General features: G+C 39.5%; 1 protein-coding gene across 1 annotated transcript; it reads left to right on the forward strand.

Moving 5' to 3' along the window:
• On the forward strand, positions 1 to 27,546 carry LOC112137332 (cadherin-1). The gene is made up of 18 exons (XM_024259589.2): positions 1 to 41; positions 157 to 263; positions 468 to 582; positions 6,630 to 6,718; positions 6,846 to 7,049; positions 13,227 to 13,361; positions 14,370 to 14,504; positions 14,780 to 14,935; positions 16,319 to 16,463; positions 17,567 to 17,739; positions 19,887 to 20,015; positions 20,248 to 20,433; positions 20,583 to 20,827; positions 21,667 to 21,809; positions 23,262 to 23,353; positions 24,774 to 24,906; positions 25,219 to 25,428; positions 27,012 to 27,546. The coding sequence occupies exons 2-18, from the start codon at positions 165 to 167 to the stop codon at positions 27,122 to 27,124; spliced, it is 2,502 nt and encodes an 833-aa protein (XP_024115357.1). The 5' UTR covers positions 1 to 41; positions 157 to 164; the 3' UTR covers positions 27,125 to 27,546.

Genomic DNA, 27,546 nt, shown 5'->3' on the forward strand with positions numbered 1-27,546 from the left:
TGATCTGCTGGGCAGCACTTGGTACACAAGTTGTAACACAGGTGAGACAAATCAACAATTCCCTGACAGGGCTGCCTGCTGATGGCAAAAGCGGCGTGTCATGACATGTACTACCAATTCTAATTGTGCTGGCTTTTCTTCTGGTTTGATCCGCAGTCACGGACATGAAAATGTGTATTTGTGAGGGAGCTTTTGACATGAAGCTTTACGCAGGAATGGGAAGTGTCTGGGTTACAGGATTTGTGGCGTTGACTGTTCTTCAGGTAAGAGTTTGTCATAGATTTTCAGTTTTAAACCTTCGGTCTGAGATTTGTCCACATCTTGTAAGAAAGCTTAAATTCCTCCATCATATGTCAGTTTAAAATATGTTGTATAATTTTATAATAATAGGTGTGTTATGTTCATCAATTAGCAATAAGCGAAGAAGAGAGAGTTTTTGACCTAACTAAGACGTTACTTTTTTGTAGATGGCAGTTGTGTCGACTGCAGAAGAGTCATCATGTAGACCTGGATTTGAGTCAGAATCGTTGATATTCAAAGTGAACAGAAAGCATCTGAAGCCAGGCACAAGACTGGGCAAAGGTATGTTGACTTCATCAACAGTTAGTGCTTCATGCTTCCTGAAAGTGGTTGAACTCATCGTTTATATTTTAAAAAGTTCTGTTATCTTCTGAAAGTCCTTTTTTCCATTAAATTGTTTCCAGTGGTTCCAGCGGCTTCTTACTACTAAACATTGTTTTATTAACATCAAGTCTCAGCTTGCGATGCTGTTCTGTACAGATTACAACAGTGTTCCAGAGCTGGTTTAACTGGATCCAAACAGACAAATCTCTCTCCATTTGCCTCCCCCTCATCTTACAACATTTTCAGGCTGCAAGTTCCAACAAAGCATTTCAAAATGTAGGAAGGTCCCAGGTTGCCAGATCATACTTTGCAATATCATGAAGTCCCTGATAAATAGTTTTAAAAATGAGTCCTTCCAATCTGCAGAACATGTGCAAAATTTAATGGCAAACATCAACTGATCAATTGCTTTGAGTCACATCCGGAAAGCTTCGACCAGCCTCATGAGCAGGAATGAGTGGGTTGAAGACTTGTCTAAGGGCAGTTGAAAAGAGCTGGACAGAATATGGGACTGGCACTCCCTCTCTGCTGTCCTCCACTGCCCTGCAGTGAGTAGTGGGACAGTAAAAACCACTGAAAGGTGGATGGCTGTAATGGTGATTTCACACTGGACATGATTTGTGCGACAGGGGAGTCAAATTTCAATGTTAAAGGGGCAATATGATGAACAATCCACTTTTTGAGCTTTGAAGTCTTTTATAATGTTCATTCCTCACTATAAAGAACCCCTGAAAATGAGAGGATTCTAATGAGGTGACATAGACAATTGAGAACTGCTCCTTACAGAAAGAATCCATGCTGCCAGCACCGCCTCCAGGATAACAGAAACAGACACTGCTGGCGGATCAAGCTACCGGTGATCAGCTAGCTTCATGATGTCCCCCAGCTCGCTCTTCCACAGTCGTACAGACGCCGCCTGCCTGTGGTGTGTGTTGTGAACTGTGTGTTGTGTAGCGATGGCCAAGAAACACTCATTTGGTTTTGCGTTTAAACTTCATGGCATATGCCAAAGAACATTTTAATGAGGAATCTGCAAGATGTTTAAGGTGGATTCTGAACGTATCTGAGAATATCACAAGCAGACGTGTAATATTGGGAAGACGGTTGAAGAAAGGTAGCAGATTAATTTCTGGTGGAAAAAATGAGAGAGAAACGGGGAGAACTGGTTTGAACATGGATTACTGAGCAAAGGCAGAAAGGTGTGTGTGTGTCTTCGATTTGCAAGAAAGCGAAAAGAATTTTTGATACAGAGATTAATGATGCTTCATAGAGAGCAGAAACTTTCACAGCCAATACAAATCAGAACACAATATGAATATAATGCTCTCATCATTTCAATAAATGCTAAAATATTCACCTAATCTTGTTTGCATTTCTTGACCAAATTTGACGTCTAAATTAATTCAGTAGCCATCACTATTCTGTGTGCAAAAATGTGGATGTTTGTTTTCGTGGGAGAGATGCAGCAGACATGTTTCCTAGGCTGCTGGCTTTAGATTGACTTCATGAAATAGGTGCCAGCCCCAAGGAGTGACAGTATGATATTGCTTACTCTGAAAGGCATAAGGAAATCTTGATAAAGGCCCTTTAAGGTAATGTAGAGACACGATCTGAGTCCTTAAAGCCACATACAGACAGAAGTAACATTTCAAATGGCTGTCACAAGTTAAAGGGTTAGTAATGGCCTGGGACAAAGCTAAAATTATTATCCAGATATATTCCATATGTTCTAATGCAGTGATTCTTAACCTTTTTGGAGGTACCGAACCCCACCAGTTTCATATGCGCATTCACGGAACCCCTCTTTGGTGACATTTTTTTTTTTTTAATCTAGAAACAAGTTTTTTACTGGTACACAAAATGAGCCGTGCATGAACATCACCTTGTTCAAAACCAACAAAATGGATAAACTCACAACAAATTACGTACCTGAAAATCAGTGTGACTTCTGCTGCTGCCTTTGAGAGACCAGTTCAGATATGCGTGGTTTCACCTTGGCGAGGGCCACTCTCATGTCATTTTCACAGCAAAGTCTGTTCCTTTTCTTTGTTTTTATGTCCAGCAACCTCGAAAAGGATTGCTCACAAAGATATGTCGTAACAAATGGTATCAAAAATTTGACACCGACAAGCTGCACCGTTTGCAGCAGCTTCTTTCGGTTTTGGCAGAACCGCATAAATCATAACGGTTTCTACTTGGAACCGAACTTCGGTGCCCAAACCTACTGTCGAACCCCTGAGATCAACCCATCGAACCCCTGGGGTTCGATCGAACCCAGGTTAAGAACCACTGTTCTAATGTATCAAAAATAACAAATAATTACCGTTGACAAACGCAGGTTTTTGTAAAAATTGACAAATTAAACGACAAATCACACTCGGATTTCGCCCAGCTTCAGAAACGGCTCGATTTGGGTCACGTGACGCGTTGACGTCATGTGGGTAAGACAGCGCCAGCAGCAGAATGCAGGCGGACCCAGGGTGTCTGCAGATACATGTATGTGTGTGCGCTGCAGCAAAGTTGAATTCTATAAACATCGGTGTATTGGGGCCACCAAAAATAAATAAATAAATAAAATTATGATTTTTAAAGTCGTAAATTTACGAGATTTACAATCGAAATGAGCCTATTGTGAATGAACACTGTGAGCAGAACCAGACCGACTAAACTGTGAAAAGCTTCTGATTTCAACAGGTAAACTGAATGTTTAAAACATTGCACATGTTTGGAAGTTTCTTTGTTTGATTTACAGTTTATTAAACATTAATGGTGGCTTGCAGGATTCTCTGCAGATCCGTTAATGAAACCATCGACAGTCGCAGCGGTCCAATTCCAGTCATTTCTTCCTCCGTGAAAGATCAGATCTCATTCATTTCTGTGTGATGCTTTCATCTGAAGATAAATCGTTTTCGGAATTTTCAGTGTACTTAGCAAACGTGACAGACTGTTGTCATCCCCTGTTGTTGTTGTGTGTTGAAACGGGACGATTCATGTGGAGAACGGCTCGTACGGAGCACTGTTTACATTCTCCTTTTTTTCTGCGCATCATGTCAGACACATGCAGTAAGGTAGTGAAAGAGCTTCTGGGTATGTGAATAAAGTGATTAAATAATTAAAAAAATAAATAATAATAAAGTGGCGGACGGTGCTGCAAACATGTCTCTAAGCTCTTTATTTTGCATATGAAACTCTGTATTACCGACCCGGATAGTCAGCGTCATTGATGATTTGATTTAGAGTCGCCAAAAGGTTCCGATCTGTAAATAAAGCTTCACGAGATGCTCCACGTCTTCCAGCTTCGAGCATGGCTCTGATAAACGGACAGCTTTCAGTTTCATCGGCATTCTCAGCGTCACTGTCAGTGTCATTGCCAGATTGTGAGCTCTTACTTTCCGCGCTGCCGTCTCAAATTATTAGGGCTTTACACTCCTCAAACCACAAACACCCGGCGCCTCTGAATCAGCGTCACTTTCAGAACAAATGTTTCCACAATCTGAGTCTGAAGACAGAATTGTGGACCTTGAAATATCGCCGCTATCGCTAGCTCCGACACGCAAAGGAGAAGCCATCTTGCTATGTTGACCCTTCTGACGTGACCAAAACGGAACTTTTTACCCGGAAGAGACAAGTTTGCCAAATTTAGCCTCAAAAATGTCGTTTTATTTCAATATTTCTTGCTCAAAACACGCCAAAACATTTGGAAATGGTAAATATAAGGCGAAATACAGTTAACACCGAAAAAGACCCACAACCCCATTACTAGTCCTTTAAGTACTCTGCACTGGGAGAGACTGAAGGATCTGGTGAACCCAGACACGGCAGTATACTTGATAACACCTCTATGGAGCTATCCAAATCAAATAAACCCAAGTTACTCACCTAACATCCCCCATGCTTTCCATGATGTGGTAATAAATGAAGTCCAGAAAAACGTTTGCATCAAGGCACTGAGCAGTAAAGTTGAAGCATGATAGAAGAGAGACGCGAATTTGATGCACGAATCGTGTCTGCTGTGAATGCAGCATAAGGCTCCACTGATATCTGTCACCGGAATCATCCATCCATCCATCTTCTTGGCCGCTTCTTCCCTTTCGGGGTCGCCAGAGCCTTTCCCGGCTACTGAAGGGCGAAGGCGGGGTACACCCTGGACAGGTCGCCAGTCCGTCACAGGGCCTCAATCACACACCCATCCACTCTCACATTCATACCTAGGGGCAATTTAGAGTCACCAATTAACCTATGAAGCATGTTTTTGGACGGTGGGAGGAAGCCGGAGTCCCCGGTGAAAACCCACGCATGCACGGGAGAACATGCAAACTCCACACAGAAAGGTCCCAGCCGGGAGTCGAACCGGGGCCTTATCTCACTAGTTTAGCTTAGTTTATCATAGTTTAGCTTGGCTGAACTGTTTTTGTGCACCTCCTGCTCAAACTAGAACCACATTGCGGTAATCTGTTCATGACATACAGACTTCTAGTAGAGTATTTACCTGGAATATGTTTGAAATAAAAAACACTGATCATGATGAGAATAAATTAAATGTGTGATATTCAACATACATCCAATTTACGATTGACTCATCAAACCACATGATTGGGTGAGTTTCCAGTCACATGATCGAATCGGGACATCCCTACTAAAGTTCTATCATTTATATCTTTATTTAGAACAGTCGATCACAATCAACTAAACTGATAAAAACTAATATTTTAACAGAAAGAAATGGTGTTTGTCACCATAAAACGTTTTTTTGTTAAATTTCTAGTTAATTTCAGCAGTAAACATGGATCATTTAACAACAAATCCAGAGAATGTTCTTAGATTTATACATCCTCAAAGTTCAGCAACACTTAAGCAATGGAATTAAATTCCCTCTAAACCAGGAGTGTCAAACTTAATTGCGCAGAGGGCAAAAATCCAAAATTCAGTTTTTGGCTATTTTGCAGTTTAGCTAATATTTTCAGCTACATGATAGCTGTTTTGGCTAATTAGGACGTGGGCCGAACAGGATAGACATAATTAAACACTCTAAAACCATATTTTTAAAAATTGAAAAAACAAAACCCTTTGACAGACGGGCGACCTGTCCAGGGTGAACCCCGCCTTCGCCCATCAGCGGCCGGGATAGGCTCCGGCACCCCCGTGACCCCGAAAGGGACAAAGCGGTCAAGAAAATGGATGGATGGATGAAAAACAAAACTTTTTAACATAATTGTGAACAAGATATAAAGCATTACCTGTGATAAAGCTAGTGTGAATGCTGTAAGTGGAATTTGGCCACTGAGGATGTTAGTGCTGATGGCTGAAGATGCTGAATTTGATAGCTAAAAACGCTGAAGCTGATCGACAGCTAAAATATTAGCTAAATGCAAAATTAGCCTTGAAAAAAACTTAGGCTAATCAAAACAGCTAGCACGTAGCTGAAATATTAGCTCAATTACAAAAAATGACTAAAAGACTTTAAAAAAGCCTCAATTAGCCAAAACAGCTATCATGTAGCTGAAATATTAGCTAAACTGCAAAATAGCCAAAAACTGAAAAAAAGCCTAACCTAGCCAAAATGGCTACCATGTAGCTGAACTATTAGCCAAGCTCCGAAATAGCCTAAAAAAACGTAGTAAAGGCCAAAATGGTCTGAAAAGCTAGCAGTATGCCAATTTTTAAAAACTTAAAAACCACAACACAGCACATTCTTTTTAATAATTTTGGATAATCAGACATTTCTTTGAGTGACCACATGAAGTCAAAGGTTTTAGTGAATCTGCAAAACTTTGAGCTAAAGAATTATCTTCACAAATGAAACAGTGAAGAATAGCCGTATGAAGTATTAATGTAAATCTCCTTTACCTACATCTGCAGCGCTGAATAACCATTGATTTAGAGGAGATTAACACTCTACTGTGGTACATGAAAAACTGTTTTTAGTGTGAAAACTCTGTGTTTGTAGGGGAAATTTCTATTTTTGTTTCATCTGTGTGTTTTGTGTGTGTGTTTTTTTCTTATAGTTGGATTCACTGACTGCACAGAACGTACACAGTTTTTCTTCAGCACAGATGACAGTCGCTTTGAGTTGAATTCTGATGGACTATTAACTGTAAGTAACAGACTTGACATCAAATCAGTAAAGTTCACATTTTAAAATCAATATTTTTGCTTAAACTCAGACTTGGTTTTGCTACAAAGTGTCAAAGTTAAAATTTAGCCTTTATCTTATGTTTAAGGTTCAAAGAGGAGTTGATCTTGTTGAAGGACATCAAGACTTTTTTGTCCACTCCTGGGACTCGGAGGGCAACAAAATGACTGTTCCTGTCATGGTCCTGCAGCGTGGACATCACCATGTAAGCAGAGATGCTGAGCAGCACCATGGAGGCAACAGACACCAGAACCATCACAACACTGGGCTGGATTCTGCCAGTACCAAAGAGGTAGGTTCAGAAAAACAATAGGGCCTCGGAAAGAAATTATATTAAATATACGGCGTGTTTGCAGAGAGTGAAGTGTGGAGCCAGATGGTTGCTCCATGACAAATATGTTCATATTGATGGAGTTGACTCTGAACTTCAAATAGTGACCTGTGGCGTACCACAGGGGTCAGTGTTGAGTCCTCTCCTTTTTATTATTTATATTAATGATATTTGTTTGGTCTCAAAGGTTTTGCATCTCATATTATTGTTAATATGACGTGGTACTGGAGGCGAACCGGAGCCGCGTTAGAGTGCAGGAGCTCTCCAGGTCCTAGCGCCGGCCGGGTTTTAGCTCGCAGCTCGGTGGTTGGAGACCCGCCCGTGATCTAGTGAGAGCAGCCGGTGAGTTAGAGGGCAGGACGCCCGCACGCGGTATGGAAAGGCACGTATGAGAAAAATCCGCGATCAATGCGTCAAAAAAATTGTCGACGTCAAGCACATGTCAGATTAATGCGTTTTTAACGTGACAAATCTGACAGCCCTAGTTAGAACAGATGTAAAACAACATTGCATCTCAACAGCTGGAGTAAATATTTGGAACAGGTTAGATGCAGTGTTAATTTCGTTGACAAAAATTTTTCGTCATCGTCTTTGTCAACGACACTATTTACCCAACGAAAACGAAACGAAAACAAAACAAAAACTCCCACCCAGACACGAAAACTTTAACTAAATTGATAGACTTTTTTTGTCAACGAATAAAAGCTAAACAAAAATGCTGATCGAAGATGACATCCAATCATAATGACTGCTGGAGGAGGGCGGGAGCAAATGCAAAGCGCTCCAATCAGAACACAGAGCCCTGCAGCCCGCCTGGGAAGATGCTAATTCAATGAATCGTGTCTGTGATATAGGTGAAAAATGTCTAATCGAGGTAGAAACAGAAAAGTACATATAGGGACAAATGTTATATTAAAGACGACCCTCAACAAGACGTTGTGTGGAGCGACATCACAGGCAAAAACACCAGAAAACCTGATACGACGTTTGCAGACAAGCCAGCCTGAAATCCACGCAAAGGTAAACATACAAACACGATTATTTCCAGCGTTCTGGGCTGAATCCGAATTCCTCCCCGACCCTCCCAACAGTTGTTCCATTTTATAGAGTTGGATTATCTGACATAGTTGTTTTAAGGGGTTGCTCTCGCCAAGCTAATTAGCACCGGTACTGCGCGGTGGTGAAGCGCTTTTCTTGACTCGGGTGAAACTCTGAAGCACAGAGGTTTACATTTAAATGTAAGTCTGGCTTTATTGTTTTAGCATGACGTTTGTAAAGTTATAAATCGATGTTGTTGTGTATTTCCGAGCGCTAGCAGCCCCGCTGCTTCCTCAGATCCACAATCAGTCACCGGTTTAATCTCCAACGCCATCACGTCTTGCATGACAACAGCGCCCTCTATTGGCCGGCGGTGGTATTACAGTTCATCACAGACATGCTGTTCAAGCACAAATAACATGCTCACAGGTGTCCTGGACAGCTTACTCCCCAATGAATGTTTTTGTTTATGCATTTCTACGCTTGACTACCTCTTCAATACATTTTTTTTTTAATGTTCGGACATTTATAATATGACAAGTTATTTACACATTTTTACATGTGACCAGCACAGAATGTGATGGAAATTCATGTTTTGTCCACATGTAATACGTGCAGCAAGGATCCCGTTGCTGCATTTCCGGCACGCATTTTAAGTTTGTGCAAGGCTGTTTTTTTTTTTTTTTTTTTTTNNNNATATTTAAAGTTAAACTTTTAAGTTAAAGTCCCATTAACTGTCACGCTCCTAAATGTGTAAATGTGCACTCAGGAAATATTTGCTTGTTTAACCCTAACCTTAACCCTTTACTCTGGGTCAGTGCGACTGAGAAAAAAGTTTAGCAGTGACTGCAGGTTTTTTGAAAATTACGTGTGAATAGACACTTTCTGATTGGAAATGGGATGGAATAATAATGATATAATTATATTTATTTTTTCTTTTAATGTGTTTTAAGTTGTTGAAGCTGAATTCGCAGAAATGACAAGTTTGGAAAGCAAAGTGAAGTAAAATGTTTTTTTTTGGTTTTTTTTTACAAATTACTCAAATCTTTGCGTGTATTTCATATGATCATACGGTGTAAATGTGATTAAAATACTTTACCTTTATTCTATATTTTTGTCGACTAAATATCTACTGTAATTTCGTCGACTAAAATTTGACTAAAATTAATAGAATCAATATGACTAAATTGCGACTAAAACTAAACCCTATTTTAGTCAAAAGACTGTGACTAAAACTAAATTAAAATTAACACTGGTTAGATGAAGACATTAAAGATTGTAGAACGTTGAGTACTCTCAAACATATGTGTAAAAAAAGAAAATCATAAAATCATACAGCGAGATTGAATGCTGAATGTTTATGGTAAAAATGTTTAGTGAAATTACGTTTAAACTTTCAGGAATGTAGCAGCTCCCTATGTTTAGTATAAAGGGGGTAGCCGTTATAAGCTTTGGCTTCTGTCTACTCCCTTTCAGACTCTTCCATGACTTTATGTTCTGTTTGCATTTATTATTGTTGAAATTGAAACTGTTACATAATGCCTGGAAATGTCTAGAAAATAAATAAACTGAAAAAAAAGAGGGTGTTCTCAAACTCACGTCCCTGATCATGATGAAGTTTCTCCGGGTACCCAAAACGAGGAATAATGTATTAGAATATCTTTTCTTCGGCTGTTCTGCTGGACTTATTTCTGGTTGGATACGCTTGCGCAAAACGAGTGAAATGGTCAACGAGTACTAGGATGTACTCGTACCCTCCTTTGCTTGGCTCTAGGTGTAAGTGGTCTATTGAGACCAACCCAAACGGAGCACTGGTTGTGATGGATCCCATTGGGGCTCTCTGAGAAATGTTTGGCCGCTTTTGTTTGATGCACATGCATTTTTTGTCACGTAGTCTTCTATTTCTTGTTGCATGTAGGGCCAGTAAAAACGCTCACGAGCCAGGTGGATTACTTCGTCAGAGCCAACATGACTGTATTGTGTGTTGAAACGGGACGATTCATGTGGAGAACGGGGCGTACGGAGCACTGTTTACATTCTCCTTTCTGCGCATGTCAGAGACATGCAGTAAGGTGGCGAAAGAGCTTCTGGGTATGTGAATAAAGTGATTAAAAAAGTGAATAAATAAATAATAATAAAGTGGTGGACGGTCCTGCAAACATGTCTCTAAGCTCTTTATTTTGCATATGAAACTCTGCATTACCGACCCTGATAGTCAACGTCATTGATGAGTTGATTTAGAGTCGCCAAAAGGTTCCGATCTGTAAATAAAGCTTCACAAGATGCTCCACGTCTTCCAGCTTCGAGCATGGCTCTGATAAACGGACAGCTTTCAGTTTCATCGGCATTCTCAGCGTCACTGTCAGTGTCATTGCCAGATTGTGAGCTCTTACTTTCCGCGCTGCCGTCTCAAATTATTAGGGCTTTACAGTCCTCAAACCACAAACACCCGGCGCCTCTGAATCAGCGTCACTTTCAGAACAAATGTTTCCACAATCTGAGTCTGAAGACAGAGTTGTGGACCTTGAAATATCGCCGCTATCGCTAGCTCCGACACGCAAAGGAGAAGCCATCTTGCTATGTTTACCCTGGTGACGTCACACGCACCACGTGACCAAAACGGAACTTTTTACCCGGAAGAGACAGGTTTGCCAAATTTGGCCTCAGAAATGCCGTTTTATTTCAATATTTCTTGCTCAAAACACGCCAAAACATTTGGAAATGGTAAATATATGGCGAAATACGGTTAACACCGAAAAAGACCCACAAGCCCATTACTAGTCCTTTAAGAGACGTTTTAGCTCAGCTACAGTCAGGTTGTCTTTGGTGATAAACATGTCTTGAAAGCTACTAGGCTTGAACACTGTTTCAAATAATTTCAGCCTCTGTGAAGCCTTCGCTCATGCCATCATCAAGCTGTTTACACAACATGTTATAACTCACACCAGAATCAGAAATTTGACCACCATGAATCTTGTACTCTCTACGTGGCAATACTGACTTAAGCTCAGACAGTCTGATCAAACCTGTGACTGGATCACCGATGGCAGAAGGTAAAGCCGATCCGGTCTTTACGGTTAACGCTGCATCTCTTGCCCTGTCAATGTTCACTGGCACTGCTTTAATCGAGTCACAGTCTGTCAGCATTTCAGCCTCCTCTTCATCAGCTGTTAGTGGTGTTTGCAGGTCATCGATTAGGTCACGGAAAGCAAGCAGGTGAGACATCCCTTGGTCCTCAAGACTCCTCAATTGCGGACTTCTCAGATAGTCTACAATGAAGTCGTAGAGGTCCACTTCTGTTGGTTCTGCACCTGGCCATTCTTCTGCTTCCACTTCCTCTTTTGATGACTCTGCAAGCTTGTAGAGAAGATCTCTGCACCCCACGCTGGTCAGCTGGGGAAGCTTTTGCTGGATTTCCCATCTCAGGTCTCGTAGAGCGGTCATGGCTGGTTATCTGGAATCAGTTGCGTTGGTCATCTACTGAAGAATTCCTTGGTTCTTTTCAGATTAGAGCCTAACCAGCAGGTGGTGCTAATCCCGGACGAGCCCCCAAAATTGTTGCTCCTCTTAGTCGTGGCTCAGAGGGCACGTGGTCTGTTAGTTGGAACAGAGAGGCAGCACACGTTTTAATATGCTTCTAGCATTTTATCAAGAGGATTTATTCTTCCTCAGGTGTGCCTCTATTCCACTGCGTGCTGCACTGCCACTTAACGGACAGTTTGGGAATTACAGTAGTCAAAATTGTTGGAAACAGAACTCTGTGAATAATAATGAAGTAGGTAAATTAAGAGTTTTAAAAAAATGTAAGGAGTGTCTGTTTTTACTTTTACTATTTCCCAATTTATTTTTTACTGTTTTCCTAGCTTCTACTCTTGTCAAATGAAGGAAGTCTGTATTGTTTGTAACAGATTTTAATCTATTCAAACTGTCGAGTTAGCTGTTTCTTTTAATGGAGAAACAAAAAATAGTTCTAATTTCCATTGTGAGAAAATACAAGAAAAATAGAACTCTAATGTCTGGAAAGTTATTCCTAAGATTCCCTACTGAGGAAGTTTATTCTGGAAATAACAGGAATATGAGTTAGCGGCAGCAAGAGGGAGGATTTATTTTAACAGAAATACTGAAGCAGTGAGGTGGCAAGAGTGCAGAGATGAAAAAGATTGGTTGTAAGCAATTGTGGTTAACTGAAAGTTCAACAACAGAGGGGGACTAAGGAAAAAGTAAACACATGGTGATAAAGCCATATGGAAACCATATGGATGGTGAAAGTCTATGGAAAAGGAGGCTGCGGTTTAGAGCTGCCAGATGCATCACAGCATTAGATCTATGTTTATTCTGTTAGAGAATAGAATACAGAAAATACCGTAGAATCGAGGCAGATGGTTTAGCAAAAAGTAACCCTAATGCCCCAAAAGGGGGGCATATGTTTAATCACTCACTGCATTGTTAGGGCTGCACGGTGGCGCAGTGGTTAGTGCTCTTGCCTCACAGTAAGAAGGCCCCGGTTCAAATCCTGGCTGGGGGATTTGGGACCTTTCTGTGTGGAGTTTGCATGTTCTCCCCGTGCATGCGTGGGTTCTCACCGGGGACTCCGGCTTCCTCCCACCGTCCAAAAACATGCTTCATAGGTTAATTGGTGACTCTAAATTGCCCCTAGGTGTGAATGTGTGAGTGAATGGGTGTGTGATTGAGGCCCTGTGACAGACTGGCGACCTGTCCAGGGTGTACCCCGCCTTCGCCCTTCAGTAGCCGGGATAGGCTCCGGCACCCCCGCGACCCCGAAAGGGACAAAGCGGTCAAGAAAATGAAAGAAAAAATGAATGTATTATGAATTCTAACTAGTGAGGAATTGAATCCATGTTTTATTGCAACAGGGCACTTTTTTTGAGTGCCAATCCTTGGAATGGAACACTGCAGAGTAATTTGTAAATAATTAAATAATAATACAAATTTCAGCTTTATTTGTGATGCGATTCATATCTTCTTCATCTTATTGTTTTAAACGTAATGGTGTATTAAAGATTCTGTTTTTTTACTTGTTTCAGTTGATACCTTCATGCTGGAAAACAAAGTGCCCTTTTAATATTGTTTATTTTTTAGACGGCAGGACATCCAGATGAGGTCGTCCTTTATTTTCCCAAGACGAATAAAGGACTGAGGCGGAGGAAGAGATCCTTACTTCCTATAAATCATCATGAGAATTACAATGGACCCTTTCCATTTCGAATAGTTCAAGTAAGGAATATCAAAATCTGCTGCAAAACTCCTATTTCTTTTTTGGACATCATCTTTCATTTATCTCTCTTTAGCTTGGTCACAACTTTAAATTACTTTTTTTTAAGCCAAGTTATCATTTTTTAATAGAGGTGTAACGGATCACAAAACTCACGGTTCAGATCGTGTCACGGTTTTAGGGTCACGGTTCAGATCAGTAAAAGTAAAAAAAAAAAAAAAAAACGGTGGAAAAACTAACTAGATTAAAGCCTAAAAATACTCTTTTTAAAGTTTAAAAACATATATTTGATAAAACATACAGTATATGCAGTACCTCAAACCATGAAAATACTCTCATATATATTACATCAAAAAATTTGCTGATTGGGGCCTGTTTATAAAAACAGAATATCGTTGGAAAAAAACAAAAAACTAAAACATGTTTTTTTCTGATGACATTTACATGTCTTGAGACCAAATCTACAAAACTGGGAGAGAAAAATGCCTGAAAATAGTTTTGAAATGACCAATTCTTTCTGCAGTAACCCCAAAAATGCAAATTTTTTTGTTGTGCCCCCTATCCTCCAATGCCCAAATTAAATCCTAAATAAAAGAGTTCAAATTAAACTTAAATTATTTCTTTGGTACTGAGTAATTTATTGAAACTGTGGGATCATTTTTATATCCAATATAATTATTATTATCCGTAGAGCATGTCTAGGTGAGTCGCTGCACCGCCCACTTTTGCTGCCGATTTAGGACACATTTTGCTTGCCATACACCCCTGTTTTCCAATATCTTTTTTTTCAAGCTTTATTGAAATATCCTTTTTTGTCTAAAATGTCTAATAAGATATTTAAACTAGATTTTACTTGTCTTCTATTGTAAAGCTAATGTGGTCGTCAGGTTTTTATTGAGTCTTGGTTTGTTCAGATTGACTTCAGAAAGAACCCATTTAAGACCCTCTACCCCTTGACACCTAATTTCTCTCTGGAAAACATAACGCCCTCATAGTTTGTTTGTTTTCAGACTGCAGGACATCCAGACGTAGCAGCCCTTTTTTTTCCCAAGTTGAGACATAGATTGAGAAGAGGTAATGCATGCATCCCTCCTATCAATCATTATGAGAATCAAAATGGACCCTTTCCATATAGAATGGTTCAGGTAAGGAACGTCAAAATCTACTACATAACAGCTATTTCTTTTTTGGATAAGTTATTTGATTTATTCATTTATTTTAGTTTTTAGTTTGGTCAAATCCTTAAGTATTTCTTCAAATTAAAAAGTCAAATTCAAAAGTTACAATACTTAAAGTTGCAATTGCAAAGCTGTAATAAAAATGTTTAATGAGATATTTTACCTGATTTGATTAATGTTTGTCTGCTAAAGAAAAGTTAGTCTTGTTGTCGTGGGTTTTTAATGAGTCCTGGTTTGTTCAGATTCGCACCAGTGAGGACAGAATAAAGAAGATCACCTACAGCATCACGGGTCCAGGAGCTGATGAAGATCCTAAAGGAGTCTTTACAATGGACAAAGACACCGGGGAACTCTATGTTCATCAGAGACTCGACAGAGAGAAACAAGCATATTATACGGTAAGAATGATCCCAGTTAATGCTTTAAAAATAAAAAACTGTCCTCCATGTCTTTATGTACTTGCTATGGGCACTGGTGCACAGTCATGTTGGAAGAGGAAGTGTCTGCTTCAAACTGTTCCAGAAACACAAGCCCACACCATCATTCCTCCTCCACCAAATTTCACCCTAACACAGTGCAGTCTGAAATGTGTTGTTCTCCTGCAACCTCCAAACGCAGACTGATCCATCAGATTTCCAGATGGAAAAATGATTCATCACTCCAGAGAAGGCATCTTCACTGCTTTAGAAACCAGTGGCGGCGTGCTTTACACCACTGCATCCGACGCTTTGAAAGTCGGTGACCTCTTTGCATTATGACCTTCAACATCCACTGACCCCTCTCTGTCAGTTTACATGGTCTAAAACTTTGTGAATATTGTTCCCAAATGCCCATTTTCACGATAGAGCTGACAGTTGACTGTGGAATATTTAGGAGCTGTAGAAGCTGTAGAAGTTGCTGAGGATCTTCGATGACATGCCAAACTTCCTCAGCCTCCTCAGGAAGTACAGCCGCTGATGAGCTGTCTTCACCAGCTGCATGGTGTTCAGTGTACAGGTGAGGTCCTGGCTGAGGTGGACCCCAAGATACTTGAAGCTGCTCACCCTCTCCACTTCCAGACCCGGGATAAATAGCTGCGTATGAGGGCTCCTCTCCCTCCTCATGTCCACTATCATTTCCCTGGTCTTGTCTGTGTTGAGGGTCAGGTTGTTGTCCTCACACCAAGTCACCAGTGAATCCACCTCTCTCCTGTAGGCTGCCTCGTCCCGCCAGTGATGCGTCCTATCACAGCGGTGTCGTCCGCAAACTTCAGGATGGTGTTGTCCTGATGAGAGGCTGCACAGTCGTGGGTGAACAGGGTAGAGGATGGGACTGAGGACACACCCCTGTGGCTGAGGTCCTGTTCCCTATTCTGACAGACTGAGACCTGCCAGTCAGAAAGTCCAGGAGCCAGTCACAGATGGTGGGGTGTAGTCCAAGACAGAGCAGGTAGTGAGGTGGACCTGTTGGGCCGGTAGGCGTACTGCAGGGGGTCTAGTGTGTCCGGAATAATGTTCTGAATGTGGGCCAGCACCACTCTCTCAAAGCACTTCATAATGATTGGAGTGAAATTGTTAGTGTAATTGTTACTGTAATCACACATCAAATGAATATTTTGCTACATTTCAAACACAGAAAGCAGATTCACTAATGGAACTTCATAAGGATAAATAACGTATAAAATAAATTTAAATCTTGTTCATTTCATTGTGATTTTTTTTTTTACTATAAAATTGTCGTTTGGTTGACTAGTTGTGATGTTTCAAACATGGTAACATTTTGTTCTTTCTATTATTTTGTAGCTGATGGCCCACGTTACTGAAGCTGGGTCGGGGGAAGAAAAGGATCCCTTGGAAATTACCATCAATGTAATTGATATGAATGACAACATACCTATTTTTGAACAGACATCCTATGTGGGAGAAGTAGCTGAATCCTCGCCAAGAGGTAACCTCAGTGGATAATTTGTAATTGATGTGTGAACAAATAAGTTTTCTTCTTACCCTTTTCTGTGTGTTAATCTGGTCAGTCAAAAAGTTGAATGCAGAGCAGATTCTGGGTCTCGGTGAAAGTTCAGTGAACAGAACAGAACCAGATAGCGTAATAATCTGGACTGGAGGTGGTGAAGTTTAAGTCCTGAAGGATAGCATTTAGGTAACAAATTCAACTACCACCACACAATCGGGAGGCATCTTCAAGATTACCTGCCGCCCATTTTTTGTGCCGCCAGCTGCCTGGTATTGTGGGGCATCGTTTCCTGTGCTCAGCTTGTGTGTATGCACAGACATGAAATATTGCAGGGAACAGTGGCCCGGGGGTTCAGGGTGGCAGGGATTGTAGCAGGGATTGCCAGATTACTGTCCGTGATCGTCAGCCCATGTCAACAGCCCTAGTATTCCTAGTGGTAAATATTAACCTGTAAAGAGTTTTGTTTTTACCCCTGTGGGCTCTGACAACCATGATGCTCTTTTCCTACACACCAGTTACTTTTGGTCATTGCTTGTGAAAAGTTTGTAACTCAAAAACTGGGAGAGAAGAATGCCTGAAAATAGTTTTGAAATGACCTAATCTTTCTGCAGTAACTCCAAAAATGCCAATTTTTTCTTGTGCCCCCTATCCTCCAATTCCCAGATTAAATCCTAAATAAAAGAGTTCAAATCAAACTTAAATTATTTTTTTGGTACTGACTAATTTATTTAAACTGTGGGAACATTTTAATATCTAAAATAATTAATAGTTTTTCTGGAAGTGAGCAGAAGTTAGAGCTGCAAATGAACTTCAACTGTGTTCAGACTGTTTCTCTCTGATGGAAGCAGAAAGAAACTGACTCGTGTAGTTTGTTTTAGGTGTACTGATGTGTTTGGTAATATAGGAGATACCTGATGGCAAAATGGTCATATCAGCTATTATAGATAATAATGGTAATTTTAAACCTTTTGATCCCTTCCTTTGACAGAGTAGGGAACTGAAAATCTTGTGGCCCAAAACACAAGATGGAATTTTTCATCAAATTCTGGTTTTAATTGTGCTGTAATGTTTGACCTCTTCAGGGACTACAGTGGTTCAGGTTATAGCCACTGATGCTGATGAGCCAGGAAATGACAACTCGATTATCAAATACACTATTCTGAGCCAGGAACCAAAGCTGCCCAATGACAAGATGTTTGCCATTAACACCTTCAATGGAGCCATCATGGTTGAAGATGCTGGTTTGGACAGAGAGGTAATGCTTTGGAAATACATCTTCTTAAAAGAGCATTTATTTGTAGATTACATTTATTGTTATATCTTTGAGATTTGTAGTGAACATTTTTAAAACTGACAGATTTCTTTCATTGATTTACAATTTAAATATTGATAAAAAAAAAAAACATTTTTAAAAGTTTCACTTTCTGTTTTTATCCTTTTATTAAACCGAACACTCATTCAGATTTTCGGGTAAATTTGAACCTTCAGTGTTTTAAAGATGATTATTTTTTGGCCATGTCCACACGTAGGCGGGTATTTCTACAAACGCATATCTGCTGACCTCCGTTTTATAAAGAGTGTTGCATCCACACATGATTGTTTTAAAAATAATTCCATCCACACATCCCCGTACACTTGCGCTCTTGGACGCGGTTATGAGCTTGCCAGAACAGAAGTTGATAGTGTTTCCATTAACTCTGAAACTTTGCAAATTGGAATTTCGATAATAAATCCTTCTAATGGAAACACCACAATTTCGAAAAAAAAAGTTTATGTGCTTAGAGGACGTGGTATTTGGGACAGACATGTTTTGCAATACTGTTTTGGAAACACTTTTTTCAAAATAGATGCGCCTCTTTGTCCTGAGAGCAACACAGCGGGCGGCAGGAGAGATCAAACAGCTTCACAGCTTCATCTGCAGCTACACTTCTGCAGCTTGGAGCCTAAAGATGCCGAAGTCTCGTTTGAGGAAAAGCGCGAGTGCATGGACAGAAACTTAAATGGATCTCGTCGTGTTTTTAAACAGAAAAAGGTCCAGCAGCTTATTTGCTGGAATGGTTATTCATTTAAAAACCGCTGAACAGGTTTCTCACGCGCACCTGAGACTGTCAATAGACTGCGCTGCACGCGCTCTCCAGACAGAGCTGTGACGTCACCGCAATGCTCCTTTTTTAGTGAGTCAAATAAAAAAAAACTTGTTCTAATTCATCGTCATGTTTTTAATGACTTACCACGTGAGTTGGTTTGTACTTTTATCGCAAAATGATGATTTGTGTATGCATTAATTGTCGCAAAAAGTGACGTTTAAAAACTTAAATGACCGGTTATTCATGTCCACACACAGACGCAAAACCGGAGTTTTCCAAAATCTTCACTTTGGCCGGAGTTTTCCAAATGTACTGTTTTCAGTGACTTAAATCTTCGGTTTCGTGCGGATGATAGGCCAAAACGTATACAAATATATTCGTTTTAGCAGATATCCAGCTACGTGTGGACAAGGCCTTTGTCTCTGTTACTCCACAGTTAGAGGGGAAAAAGTTTCTTGAAGCTGTCTAAACTTAATGCTGCCATGTAATTAATGTTTATGAGCGATTAATTAATTGTGATCTTTAATACATTATTTTAATTGTTTTAATTTTATCGCAAGTATTTTTAACATACGAATTGATATAGAAAACCAGACTTTAAGGTATTTTGATTTAAATTTATGAAATTGTGTATCAGTAAAAGTTTAAATTACTACTAACTAAAAAACTGGCTTTATGAAGTTTTACGAATATAATAGACTTCCAACCTTTATTTTTACACCAATTATTAACATTAGCATTTTTTCAATCTCATACAATTAAGAAAAATAAACTAAATAAAAAATAAGGTCCAGAGTGCTCAAAAAAAAACAGTAGGAAATGCTTTCATTAGCAATCAAAAAAAAAAAAAAATATTGACCACAAACTTCTTGTAACTCCCATAATTCATATTGACAAGCCTCATTCCACAGTTTATTGTACTATGCGATCAGCCTTCAACATACCCCATTAATTTATGATAAAGAACACTCGTCAGGCTTTAACCCTTACATAATAGATTACAGCTGTGGCATTGTCAAATTGTCTAGGTTAATTATTTTAAGAACTACAAAATCGCACATTAATAACATCACAGTAGAAACATGCAGATTAGACAGCTGTACACACACCAAGACCGAGAGCAATGAAAGAAGTGTTTTCATCTGAGTTAAAAAAAAAAACCTTCATGTAAAGAAACTGTCGGAAACTTTGTTTTTATGTTTGAGAACACGACAAGTCATAGATTAAAAATGAGATTAATGCGATAAAAAATAATGGAAGGTCACCCCTATTTCCAACTTTTCATGATGATGATGATGATGTTGTGCTTTAACAGACGTATCCTGAGTACACTCTGGAAATACAGGCAGCAGATCTGAGAGGAGAAGGATTTACTGGAAAAACAAAAGTAGTTTTGAAAGTGACCGACAGCAACGACAACGCTCCAGTCTTTACTGAATCTACTGTGAGTACAACATGTGTGACTTTACAGTAAATACTAATATGTCAAAGTGTTTGATACATTCATGTTTTCTTTAAATAAATATTGATACTTATTGTTTTAAAGAGAGCATTAATGTCATACTGTAGGAAGTTTCTCAGTCTTTGCTGGATAACATTCGTGAATATTTTACGTTTTATATTTTTGTTTTGTGAGCAAACATTCTTTGAACCTTTCATTCTTTTACCTTTTCCAGTATCAGGGATCAGTTGATGAAAACGCAGTGGGGGTTCAGATTGTTAAATTGTCAGTAACTGATAAAGATGAACAGAACACCCCAGCATGGAACGCCAAGTTCAAGATTATCAGTGGAGATCCTGAGAAGTTGTTTTCCATAGAAACAGGATCCAACAAACACGAAGGAATCATCAAAACTGCTCAGGTAAAATCAAAGATTCTTCTGAAAGATCCTGTTTTCAAGCTAATCAAACTATGTTTTAATAGTAAAGTTTAATACTCAGTATGTGTACAGAGGTTTTGGGTTGAAGCTGTCCTTCACACTGATAACTGCTGTTTTTCTTCCAACATTAGGGACTGGACTTTGAGAAAAGCAGAACACACACTCTATCTGTTATTGTGGAGAACGACGTTCCTTTTGCCGTTGAAGTGACCACCTCCACCGCCACAGTGGTGGTAACCGTGAAGGACGTCAACGAGCCTCCAGTCTTTAAAGATCAGCAGATGTTTGTTCAAAAGCCTGAGGACCTTCCTGTGAACAGTGTGATCACAAACTGTGAGGCAAAATACCCAGACTTTGCACGTGAAAACACTGTCAAGTAAGATTTATTTTCAATCATTTTTTATACTTCCTCCGGGAAAAAAAAAAAAAAAAATCCATGATTGTTTTTTTTTTTTTTTATTTAGTTTTTTTACTTTTTTAAAATAGATACTTAGCAAAGAACCTGATATTATGAAATGTGTCGGTAAATCCAAATCAGTTCCGAACTACAGAACAGCTTACTATAGAAAGTGTGATCACAACATGTGAGGCAGAAGACCCAGACTTAGAGCTTGAACAGCCCTTTAGGTAAAATGAACTTTAACACCCTTTAAGGATTTTTCATTATCAGTTGAATGGTGTGACCAATCGCAAAATTCAACTGTAATACCTTGTTTCAACCTGATGGTTTTTGAATAAATTCTCAAGAATTAAACACATTTATTTTAATTTGTCAAAAAAATTGGCAATGACCAACAAACAGCATATTTAAAGCGCCATTTATAGAGATCAACAGACACAAAAGTTGATTTAAGGTTTGGTTAAGCATAAAAAGGTGTATAGAGGATTATAGTACAGTATAATATAGTATAGGTGTATAAAGGTGTATAGAGTATTTCTATCAAAAGGCTTTTGTTAAGGTTTTGAGGCAGTTTCCAACAGATACCCATTTAGGTTATTAAACATGTTCTGTTTTCAAAGCAAATTCAAAAGTTCAAGGAAATTGAAAGTGTTTTTTTCTTAATCTGTAGAAAATAGGTTATTTTTTATGATACTTATTACTAGAAAACCACTTAGAACTGGAATCTGTGTACACTAGAGTAAAAGTCTATTTTTGATGTTTTTCCATAAATACTTGATTCTTTCAATTGATCGTTAATGTTCTTCAATGTACAGGTATAAAATAGGTAGTGACCCAGCAGGCTGGCTGAACGTTGACGAGAATACAGGCCAGGTGACGGTGAAGAGACTCATGGACAGAGAGTCTGCTTTTGTGAAGAACGACACATACACAGCACTCATCATTGCTTATGAGGACGGTATGTGGGAAAGTTTAAAGAATGAATATGTCTGCTTCATTGAATATATTAATTCAGAAATTTGCACAATTGCATTCAAGAAAAATGACAGGAAGGGGGTTAAGAACTTCTTTTCTCTTGTGCTTTTCTCACATTACAACATCTGTAATCTAAACAAATTGATTTCTAAACTTTCTATATTTTTAGGTAATAAGAATGCCTGACTATGTGTTCTGTGTTGATAGAAATAAAAAAGAAACTTAAACAATGATGATTAAAGATGTGAGCGGCATTGTAAGACCCAAAGGGGCTACCCGCCCTGATCAGCTGGGGGTGGCAAACGGATTTATACAAGTTTTAAAAGTATCAGCAAAAGTAAACTTTAGGATTTCCTTGGCAGCCAAGGTTTTTTTTGCTACCTGCTCCCACATTCCTAATAAAATCATATTGATTTATATCATTTTGCTATGGCTGAGCAATAATTTGTGTATTGAATTTTAAATATGTTTCAGTAAAAAATGCGTGAGCAACAGGGGAACGCCACTTTTGCAAACTTGCCACGCTAACACCATTCAAAATTTTGAGCTAATTCCCACATTTTTCCCAAGTAGCTTCCAATGATACGCAAGGAATTGTGGAAGTGACAGATGAAAATTTATAGCAAGTGCTAGAGAAGATTTTTTTTTTAATTCAAGATGGTGGCTTCTTTCTAAGGTCAAAGGTCAGCCAAACTTCAGTGGTGGTTGTAGACTTAACCTTGTGGCATGTGTGTGTGAATATTTGTAAAGATTGCTGGAACAAAAGTTTTCTTTTACCATATTATCTGAAAATAGGAAAATCTCCAAATTTGACATTTTGCCACAAAATGGCCCGCAGGTCCTGTTGGAATCCCAAACTAGTTTTAAAACTTCTTCTGGGTTTTATCGACCTGCTTTAACTTTGTTTGTGGATTTCTAAAATACTTCTTTAGCCCCATAAGAGATTTTGGCCCCATTCATTTTTTATACGATTTTTTTGGGGGGGTGGGGGATTGGGGGGTCCACTATTCCCTACTTTAAATTATACTGTTAATCAGGTGTAAAGAAACTTTGGTGAGTTTCTGTGAGTGTGGTGGGTGTCAAAGTCGCAAAAACAAAGAAAAATTGTGAAAACAATCTGGTCCTTGGTGTCCAGGTCTTCTGCGGGACTGAATTAAATATGGTTAAACATTTTAATCTAAAAAATTACTTACTTACTTACTAACCTGTTCTCTAATTTAAAAGGTAAGTAAAAATTCTTATAGTAAAATCTGTCATCATTGCCCAAAAGTCAGCATTGATGGCTACAATTGATCAACGTTATTATAAAAAGAAAGTCCTGAGTTTTACTCTCCTGACATAAACTCTGTTACAAGTTTCCAAACCATTGAGTTTTCCCTGAGATTAAAAAAGCTTCTGCAGCTTCTTTACTGATTTATGGCTGTTATTTTTCCAGGTGTAGTCCCAGCCACAGGAACTGGAACCCTGTCCATTACACTTGAAGACGTCAATGATAACCCTCCATTCATCGAGGAGCGTAACATTACGGTGTGTGTTTGTTTAGAGCCAAGCAAGTGTTTGTGTTCCTGTGTTTATTTTTATCTTATGATGAATATTACCATAAAAAGTGAAAAAAGTGAAAGATGTTAGTAATGAGTTTCAAATGATATAAAGAAGTACAGATATTTTAAGTTAAATTAACAACTTTACTTCCTCTTCTCTCCTAGTCAGTGCTTGCTTAAAGATTAGTGATGTAACATTAAATCAAACCACAAGTCGATTCGATTCACAGTTTTAAAGTCATGATTTTGATTTTTTTTCTGATTCTTTTTTTCCTCAACACAATGAAAGGTATTTTAAGGCCAATATGTTTTGTTTTTTTCCCCTTACATCAAACTTCCTGTTTGAGAAAGGATTCAATACAAATAAACAATTACACATATTACTGAAATGATCACAAATCCTTTCTCGGTTCATGTTGTGCTCCTGTGATGGACCGATTCACACCCACTCAGCCCAACTCCCCACACAGCTGCTGTGCGTGCACTCGCCCATCCTCGCACTCAGCGCAAATGACCATTCACACGCAGCTTGCAGAGAGAGTTAAAGAGAGTTAATAAAAAAGAATGAGGCTCCCAGGGAGGAGTCAGAAGGGAAAAAGTCTTGAAGCTGCATCGTCACCCATGACTGTTGTCATGGTAGATTGGTCAAACATGCAATGAAGATATTTTGTTGGAGGGGGAGCAACAAATCTCAACTTTGCTTGAATTTGCGTTAATAGTTGCGATCTCATCATTGCAAAATCCTGGAAGGACTGACTTACGTGAAACTTTTAAATCCAAAGGAGCTGAAGAATTTCTTAGATGGAAAGTGCAGATGAACAGCACACAGCCAGTCTGCTACCCGCACACTCACAGAGGTTTGGTGTGAAATGTCAAAATGTTCAAATCTCAAAAATCTTGCTTCAAGCTTTTTCTTTCACAACTCTCTCCTAATAAATGAAAGACAATTGTCAAATAATTCTATCCAGAAACAAAGCACAATTTTTAATTTTCTCCACAATGACGCATTTTCAAATGTTTGACACTACTGCCACCTGTACGTCACTACCAATCTAAATACTTAACGGGTCAAAGTTCAACTCGTTTAATTTCAGTGTATGTTTAATTCTTACAAGTTTTGTTTGTAAAACTCCAAAATGGTCCTAGAAACATGTGTAGCAATGTGTGAACGGGAGAGTTTTAAACGCAGAAATCCAAAAACGCCTATGTGCAGATTTGCAGAGTTTACATCAGAAGTGGTTGTTCAAATGCTTATTTATGCTGTTTAACTAATATGTAGGACTTTTTACAGTTAACACTATACCTGTATTATTGCTCAAGGTAGGATGAAGTGGAGGCATAAGGGTGGGATAAAAATAGTCAGACGATGATCCCAAATTGAAGCCTAAAGGACTTTTGTTTTCCAGGTTTGCAGAGATGACTCAACTCCTGTGCTGTTGACTGTAGCAGACAAAGATGGACCGCGTCATTCTGCTCCATACAACGTGATGGTCCATGAAATATCCAAACCCAACTGGAGCGTTCAGATGAACAGAGACAGTATGTCTGTTTTCATAAGACTTAAAATGAAGCAGTTTTCATTTATGATAAGAAATGTACTCTGAGTTTTTAAATGGAAATGCAGCAAATTTTCACTTTTAGAAAAAGGCCTTTTTTGCTATATGCTTGAACTTTGTGTAAAATGTCATGTCAATCATTAAAGCTTTTTTGGACTTGCAATAATATTGGTGTTTATCTTAAAAGTAGAAATAGGAATTCATCATTTTAAAATTGTTGTTTGTGCTCAAAGAAAACAAAAGGATAAAACGATGGACACATTTCAGAGTAAAATTTACTTGTTTGTATTTGCAGAAACTGGAGTTGAACTGGTTTTAAATTCCAAGGTGTTGAGTGGAACTTTCCCAGTCATCCTGAGCGTTTCAGACACTGATGGTTTGGAGCAGGACTACTCCATACAAGCTGAAGTGTGCAACTGTGTGGAAAACGAAAGAGTCTGTGCTCCACTGAGGAACAGTTTGGGCGCCGTCCAGGGTGTAGTTGGAGGAATCCTTCTGTTATCTGGTAAGTTTTAGGAATGTCTTAAAATTTTTCTTAAATGTTCCTTTAGGATTAAAGAGGCCATACCATGAAAATTTTACTTTTTGAGCTTCTAATTGCATTATACTGTTCATTCTTCACTATAAAGAATTCCAAAACGGTATTTTGACCCGTTCATGCATTTAGGAGTAATCCTCTAAAAACCTGTGCTGTTAGCAGCAGCCCCTCCCATACCCGCAAAAAACGAAGGGTTCATATCGTGCAGCACAATTTGAACCACTCCCTCCAGGACGAGTGTGCTCTGACAGCACTGGACCCAGTCTAACACTCAATTTCTCCATAGAGCTTGCAGTGATCAGCAAAATACATTCGTTGTAGACATTTTATGTCCTTAGACGTTTTGTGTCCTGTCCTCAATAAATTCCAGCTCCAACAGGTGTTCATTACTTTAGACGCGGGGCTCCTTTAAGACACCACCACTTCCCGTACGGGCATAGTCGTGTAGACGTCGAGGGTATTAGTCTTGTGAACCAGTGTTGCCATGGTAGCCATGTAGGCCATGGTTCCTGATTGGAGAAAGGTAGTTTGCCCTCTCTGGGTGGGTGGAGTCCTACTGCCTCAGGTGGAGGAGTTTAAATATTTTGTTCACGAGTGAGGGAAGATCGGAGAGTGAGATCGACAGGCAGATTGGAGTGGCGTCCGCCATTTTGCGGTCTCTGTACCAGTGCTTTGTGGTGAAAAGAGAGCTGAGCCAGAAAGCAAAGCTCTCAATTTACCAAACAATCTTCGTCCCAGTACTCACCTATGGTCATGAGCTTTGGTTCGTGACCGAAAGAACAAGATCCCGACTACAAGCGGCTGAAATGAGTTTTCTCCGGAGAGTGGCTGGGCACTCTCTTAGAGATAGGGTGAGAAGCTCGGTCACCCGGAGAGAGCTCGGAGTAGGTCCGCTTCTCCTCCGCATTGAGAGGAGCCAGTTGAGGTGGCTTGGGCATCTGATCCAGATGCCTCCTGGACGTCTCCCTGGTGAGGTGTTCCGGGCATGTCCCACTGGGCGGAGGCCCCGGGGAAGACCCAGGACACGCTGGAGAGACTATGTTTCTCGGCTGGCCTGGAAATGCCTCGGAGTCCCCCCAGAGGAGCTGGAGGAAGTGGGCGGGGAAAGGGAAGTCTGGGCATCTCTGCTAGACTGCTGCCCCCGTGACCCGGTCCCGGATAAGCGGAAGAAGATGGATGGATGGATGGTCTAAATGAAAACCAAAGATGAGGTTCATGGATGTAGGGAAGGACGAAATGAGGGTGATGTGAGCGAGGAGGATACAGAGGAGAAAGGTAGATGGAGGTGGATGATTGGCTGTTGTTACCCCTAAATGGAGCAGCCAAAGACAAAATAACCTCATTCTTGAGCAAATAAGTCTTGGTGGACGTGATACTGAAGATGGAGGATTGAAGGAAAACCAAAGAGGTAAAATAATTACAGATGGAGGGGTCAGATAGAGAAAATGACTATTTTTTTTTTTTTGTTATTTTTTATTATTTTGAGATCTTATTAAAATACCAGAATGTGTGTTTTTCTGCATTCTCATGAGTTATGCTTTTTGTCTCAGTGGTTCTGGCCGTGCTGTTTTTTTACATGCGGAGAAGAAAGAAGCCACACAAGGAACAACGCCTACAAAGCATTGGATGGAGAAGACAACCATATAATCCTTTGCTGGACTAACTTTTGGTCCAATTGTACGTCCTAGCAATGTCTATAGTGTTTTGCTTTTTATGTCATCCTCTCACTCCAATCCCGAGCTATTGACTGCTTGATCCTCTTTGTGTTTGCTTTTTTTGTAAATCTTTTTTGGGCACTGTGGTGTTTTTGGTGCATACTCATTTTCAAAGTGTCGTATAAAAATTAAAATTTTCTCTTTTTTTGGAGGAGGGGGTTTATGAAATAATCTTTAATTCATTTCATAAAATACTTTGTGGCATTTTGGAAAGAAATCAAGGTCAGACAAACCATTACAGTGAGCTGCAAAGCTACTGACCAAAATATTTTATGAAATATGTTTTCTGTTTTGCCTTGTAAACTTTTTAAAGTTTTATTGGTGACAAGCAATGACACAAACTTGTTGTGGTGCAGACATAGTTGCAAAG

Source organism: Oryzias melastigma, linkage group LG24 (assembly GCF_002922805.2).
Source record: "Oryzias melastigma strain HK-1 linkage group LG24, ASM292280v2, whole genome shotgun sequence".
NCBI lineage: Eukaryota > Metazoa > Chordata > Actinopteri > Beloniformes > Adrianichthyidae > Oryzias > Oryzias melastigma.

Bases quoted from the DNA above. Each gene is read 5' to 3' on its own strand.
- LOC112137332 (XM_024259589.2), top strand. From the start codon at position 165: ATGAAAATGTGTATTTGTGAGGGAGCTTTTGACATGAAGCTTTACGCA. The intron at 14,936-16,318 runs GTAAGAATGATC...ATTATTTTGTAG, and splicing joins AGAAACAAGCATATTATACG to CTGATGGCCCACGTTACTGA. The intron at 17,740-19,886 runs GTAATGCTTTGG...GTGCTTTAACAG, and splicing joins ATGCTGGTTTGGACAGAGAG to ACGTATCCTGAGTACACTCT.